This window comes from Phalaenopsis equestris, unplaced genomic scaffold (assembly GCF_001263595.1).
Source record: "Phalaenopsis equestris unplaced genomic scaffold, ASM126359v1 Scaffold000978, whole genome shotgun sequence".
Classification (NCBI taxonomy): Eukaryota; Viridiplantae; Streptophyta; class Magnoliopsida; order Asparagales; family Orchidaceae; genus Phalaenopsis; species Phalaenopsis equestris.
This window is the reverse complement of record NW_018165417.1, coordinates 226050-232204: the sequence shown is the minus strand read 5'-3', so window position 1 is coordinate 232204 and position 6155 is coordinate 226050. Positions and strand designations below refer to the sequence as shown.

The 6155-nt window shown below is 34.5% G+C and overlaps 1 protein-coding gene across 1 annotated transcript; it reads right to left on the bottom strand.

The window, feature by feature from the left end:
• Positions 1-2411: 2411 nt before the first annotated feature.
• On the bottom strand, positions 2412-6081 carry LOC110032596 (proliferating cell nuclear antigen). Its single transcript, XM_020736268.1, has 4 exons — positions 5679-6081; positions 5144-5296; positions 4953-5050; positions 2412-2765 (listed from the first exon to the last, which is right to left on the bottom strand). The coding sequence occupies exons 1-4, from the start codon at positions 5995-5997 to the stop codon at positions 2541-2543; spliced, it is 795 nt and encodes a 264-aa protein (XP_020591927.1). The 5' UTR covers positions 5998-6081; the 3' UTR covers positions 2412-2540.
• Positions 6082-6155: the final 74 nt, after the last annotated feature.

Sequence of the window (6155 nt, the reverse complement as noted above, 5' to 3'; positions counted from 1 at the left end):
GAAAACCCAGATGAGGGTCGCTTCGCTAAAGCTGGCAAAAGCAAGTCATTGATGAACTAGTGTACTCATTCAACCCCTGAGGTCTGATTACTTTGTGATACATTTCCAATAGAAATTTCCTCATTATCTCGGGGAATCCCTAGTGAGAATTTTTCTTGATAGATTCCTAACAAAGGTATCACGCAAGGGTTGGACCACGCAGTCCATTTGATCCATGTCAGCAATACGGCTAACTTAGGTAATCTGTTATCTTCCCAGTATACATGTTGTATAAGTTAGAGCATTCGCTCAAATAGCCGATTTGTGCCTAGCTGGGATCATCGATACCCGATCAGATTGTGACATTTTCTTCCACAATGACTACTTTGTTCGTTCTTGAGGAAATCCGCAACAGGGTTGCTGAGTTATAGCTTACAAAAAGCACCGCAATGTTGGACTGTCTCAAGCATCCAACCCCTTATATACCTCTTTGGTATTTTGATCGACTCGGTCGACTTTGTTCTCCATGTTGAAAGATGTGTCTTATGAACTTAAAGCCTTTGTCTTTTAGGTTGATCAATGTATGGTCGGGATATCTTTATGATCGTGAAAATCCCCAACGAAAACCATCCAGTGGGTACATTCAAAAATCACCACTATGGTAGGCCTACCTGGTTTTTCTGGCCTCTTTAGCGATTCATGTTCACTTGGCTCACTCTACTCGCCATGTCGGAGCGTATGACACACTATTCGAGCCTTATTTCATGCTCAATTGGTCCATGCCTAAGTCGGGTATTCTCATGCCCGCAAGAAAAATCCCTTGCGAGGGTCACTTTATCAAAGCCTGCAAAAGCGTTGCGAAGTTGGATTGTCTTGTTCATCTTACTCCCTCATATACCATGTTTGATTAGGTTGATCTCATCACCTTGTCATTAGACACGCCGCATTTGTTAAGCCACCTCAGCTATCCAACTGATTTGTGCCAGATCGTGATGTCCTTGCATCTGATAACCTCGAGGAAGTCCAACGAATCATGCTTATGAATACCAAAGAACTGCGTCGGGAGAAGGAAACACCAAGCGTTGTTTCCTCTAACCGGAACTCGAAGCCGACCAAACAGAAGCGCGTGCAATCGAATGAATATAAGGCACCTAATCCATAGAACAATCATTTATGATTAGCTCCTTCAGCCAATTCTAAAATTCTTCACAAAGATGACTAAAGAGCACCCAACGACGCACATTTCTGATCCTCAAAGAATGCCTCTTATATGAGGAGAGTTGCTTGTCAGATTACGGCAATGCATCATCTGTCTGATGGCCCAAATTCACCCTAACGACGATAGGCCTCTACTCAGGATTCTATTGGGAGGAACAATCAATGATCTTTAAACCGACAGAATATAAGCCGACCAAGTAAAAGCTCTTCACTAATCGAATGCAATCCAAACAACCAAAAGATTTCAGCCGAACGAATGATAAGATTAAAAACCATTTAATGCCTCTCTTTGAATAGTTATAAAATACGAAAAGATACCAAAGTTAGCAATGAATATAAAAATCTTGATGTCAGTTACAAATATAAAAAATATAATGAACACTTGTTACATCTCAATTAAAACAAAAATATACATAAAATTTACTAAAATTAAAACAAAGAATCTAAGAATTTATAAATAAGAAGTCATTTCTCCAATAAAACACTTCTGAATTTATTTTCTCAAAACTTATATTATTGTGCTCTTAATCCTTCTTTCAATCTCTCTCTGTTTCTCTAGTCCAAATGTTGAAATCATTCATGATTTATGAAGCAAAGCTATTTATTTATCTCTGAAATGGTTTGCCCTTCTTCAACCTTCGTTAAACATTCCAAATAGAAAGGTTATCCCAGAATCAAATGCATCATTTTGATCAGAAATTTATTACGACGGTGTGACCCATTTGTTCAAATGTGGATAAGCCTGAACAGCCAAAACCAATCCTTACAAGTTCCCCGCTAGAATTACTTCGACAAAAATATTAGATGAACGCATAAAATAATAATAATAATAATGGAAAGTGCTCAATATTTTATGTTTTCTCGGCCACAAGTTCCTTCATAATTAACGCCACCATAAATATTTTAAACAAATATATAATAAAAAATATAATCATCTGTCATCAAGAACTTGAACCAAAAGCCAAAGTTTCGGAGCCTCACAAGCAAGCATGCTAAATCATGTAAAAATCTAACATCAAAACTTCAACCAGAAAGGCGATGATAAAATTTCATCATTACAAAGGGAAAAGGCACAAATAAGAGAAGAAAACATAAAATCACTCCACATCTCAAGGTGTCAATTAACATTTCTTATAAAGAGAGAGATCTACCAAAAGGACATAAATAGAAGAAAGGTTAAAATCATCGGCGTGAAAAAGAAAAAAAAAATAAATAAGAGAAGAAAACATAAAATCACTCCACATCTTAAGGTGTCAATTAACATTTCTTATAAAGAGAGATCTACCAAAAGGACATAAATAAAAGAAAGGTAAAAATCATCGACGTGGAAAAGAAAAAAAAAATTAAGGCTTCATTTCCTCTTCATCATCTTCAATTTTTGGAGCCAAATAAAATCTAATATAACCCATATCTGCAATTTTGTACTCGATGACCAGCGGCAGCTCAGAAGAAAGGCTCATTGTAACAGCCTCGGAGAGTGAAGTGGCTTTGGTAAAAGAATTCAGATATCTCAGAGCGAAAGTTAAGCTTACGGGCTCATTCATCTCAATGATAGTAGCTTCCTCTGGCTGTTAAAAACAAAAAAAAAATTAGAACAATTAAGATCTGAATAAAGATTTTGTCTGCAAAGACAAACCAACACACTGAAATATGTTCTACAAGTTTCATGTTTAGAGATGGATATGAAAAATGCAAGAGCATAAATTGGTGAAGCTTAGCTAGAATTCTAATGCACTAATTTGAAATAGAAATATTTGCATACGTAACACTAAATTCTTATGGGTTTACATATCTAAACATCTAAACTTTATTTTATTACATATGTGCCACCTTACCGATACGTAAAAAGGTGTATTCACTTTTTAAAAGTTAAAATAGAGGCCCTTTTAGCCAAATTTAGTTTTAAGTAGAGCATTAATTTGAAATGATAATTCCTTGCTCCTGTTTATTAAATTTGAATTCAATTCAATCAGCTTCGTTATCACAATTCAGTGCAACTGGAATGAAATATAATTTAAATCAGATGGATTAATATGATGGGTAAAAATAAGCTTTAAAAGAAACAATCCAATACCGCATGATTTATTAAATTACTGGGAAAAGGCAACATACAATAAAATGTAAAACTCAAATCAAGTAGCTGCTAAACATCAAAATAAGCTATAACATACAAAAACAAAGATATTCGAGTAAATTCATTTATATGTTTGAACTTCAAAAATAATTAAATTCGAACAGGTAATAATCAAGAAAGGAATTCATTTGACATTTTGTTCAACAAGTATATTTCTCCACAGTATACTGCCAACTTACAGCCATAAACTTTGACCAAAATGATGAAATTGAAAACAACACAGTTCTACTCAGGCTAAAACAACTGTTGCTCAAAAAATTCATTCACTAGCAAAACTTGAGATATAATAAAAACAATTGCTACACTCCCCCAATAGATCCATACATAACAAGTGCCTTAATTACATAGAGGTGTATTAATCAATACTAAAAAGACATGAGTGCATGTATTTTCAGTGCATGCTTCATTGTTTTGTTTGATATAACTTTTTATCAAAATAGCATTTCTAAAAATATAAATATTTTAGTTGGTTATAAAAATCTTTGAAATATATATATAAGAATTTAGTGGATATAAGACTTTCAAGATACTCAATAGATTATCATATGCAAGGATTGTTAACATAAAATATTAATATCTATATACAAGTTCCTTAGCATAAAAACAATACGATGTTGAATATACTGACATTATCTCAAACGCCAGACCATCGAACCAAATATAAAATAAGCAAAGATCACTAATTTAACATTTTTAATACCATTGATCAATAAATTTGAATTTAATCACATCAATTTCCATATGGGCTTCTAGTGTGGCCCCATTTTATATGAATTAATTGGGGTTTAAGTTAAAAGAAAAGACATTCAAATAAATTGTTTAACTTGATGAGAATGTTATGGAGTAGACCAATATATGCAGGTACCACTTTACTAAAACCAACATAAAATAAGCGAGCAATAAACAATAAAAAAATATTTGAGCAGTATTTGAGATTTCAATATTAGTATCCTGAAGCAAGCAAACCATTTCTTAAAAATATGCAAATGCATAGAAACTAAAGACATGCCTACAATCAAGAAACATAAATTATAAACAATATTTACTAACAAAACAGTGTTTAAATAACTAATGAACAAGTAAATGTTTAACCTTAAGATAAAGTTTATACCTTGAATACAGATTGTAGAACTTTTACAAAACTGCAGAGGTAGAAAGTGAATTTTTTTAAAAAATAATGAGATTGAATACTATAACTATTCATAACGTAATTTCCTAATAACATAGGAACTCTATTGAAATAGAACACAAATAAGGAGGTACATATATGGAGGAAATGTAGCTATGAATCAATGTGCACAACTTACAAGATTCTATTTTTAAATCAATCTTGACTAGGTACACAAGTTCTAAAAATAATCTTACATAAGAATAAAACACAGAGCTTGAGAGACTAGAAACATGTCATGGCTAAAAATTCTGATTTGAAAAAACAATAACTTCTATAGAAATTGTTATCCATACTGAACAAAAAAGTTTTTTCGCGGTAAAAAAATTATTAAGTTCTAATGCTGAAATGAGAAATATTTTTGCAGTGGCAAAATCTGTTGGCCCAACAAAAAGAAAAAATATATTTGTAATTTACAATTCAATTAAGCATGCGGACTGAAGAAATGTATACCTTATCAACAGTCTTATTCTGCCTACAGACTATGTTCGCAGTTCCAATATCCCCTCTGGTAGAGAATTTAACTCCCTCCTTGGTAACTGAAATAACAACTGTATAAACAAGCCAAAAAATTTATTAGATGATGAAACCAGCAACAGATTCTGCCCTGTAAAAGGCTTTGTAGCTTCTACAATAATTTTTACCAGTATCTCCTATGCTGCTGAGATCCTTACAAATTCTTGCAAATTCTGAAGACGGCATCTTCACAATTGCATGATATTCTGCCTCTGGAATGCCTAGATGTTCGCTGTCAATGTCCATAAGCTTCATCTCAAAATCTGAAATCTTATCTTGTTCTGCTCAATAATCGAGAGCAAATTAGATGAGCTCAACAATATGAACTGACGGAATGATTGTATTAAAAAAATATAATTAGAGTGAGAACGGCATAAATCGACAAAGAATAACATGAGAACAAAATTAAGTGCTTTAATAAAAAAAGCTTCAATGTTCGATCAAATAACGAGAAGTTTATACATGCCGGAATAGAAAAGATCGTTCAACAAAATAACCAACGAAAAACAATGGTAGAAGAAACGAAACAGAGCATGCAAGGCGACGTATAACCCCAAAAAAACAAAAAAGAAATCACGTAAATAAAATCCACCAAATAGAACTATTAACAGAAAATTTTCAGAAAAAAGGGAACAAAAAAAGACCGGAAAGATTTCTCCTTACTAGGGCTCTCGAACATGAAAGTGACAGTGTCGCTACCATCGTCGCCCTTGATGGTGATGATATCATCGTTTCCAGCGCATTTCAGCATCTTAGACATGTTGTTGAGGTTCATCCCCATAGAGATGTTTCGATCGCAGCGGTAGTGCTCGAAGCCCTCGGATCGGAGGAGGAGAGCAACGAGGGCGACATGGCTCGAGTCCATTGCTTGGAGGGAGAACCCCGTCGCCGAGCAATCGAAGTTAGCATCGGTCACCAGATCCTTGATCGCCTCGATGACCTTCTTCAGAAGACTTCCCTGCACTAGCCTAAGCTCCAACATCCTCCTTGCTAGGGTTGCTTCGAAGACAGGTTTCCTTGGCTCTTTCTTTTTCGCCTAAACGAGAGTGGGTAGGGTTTGCCGGGGTTTGTGGAAAGGCGCGGAGCTGTAGAAATGCGAGTTTCGGTGGATAATGGCGGGGGTAAAAGGGGGAGTTTCCG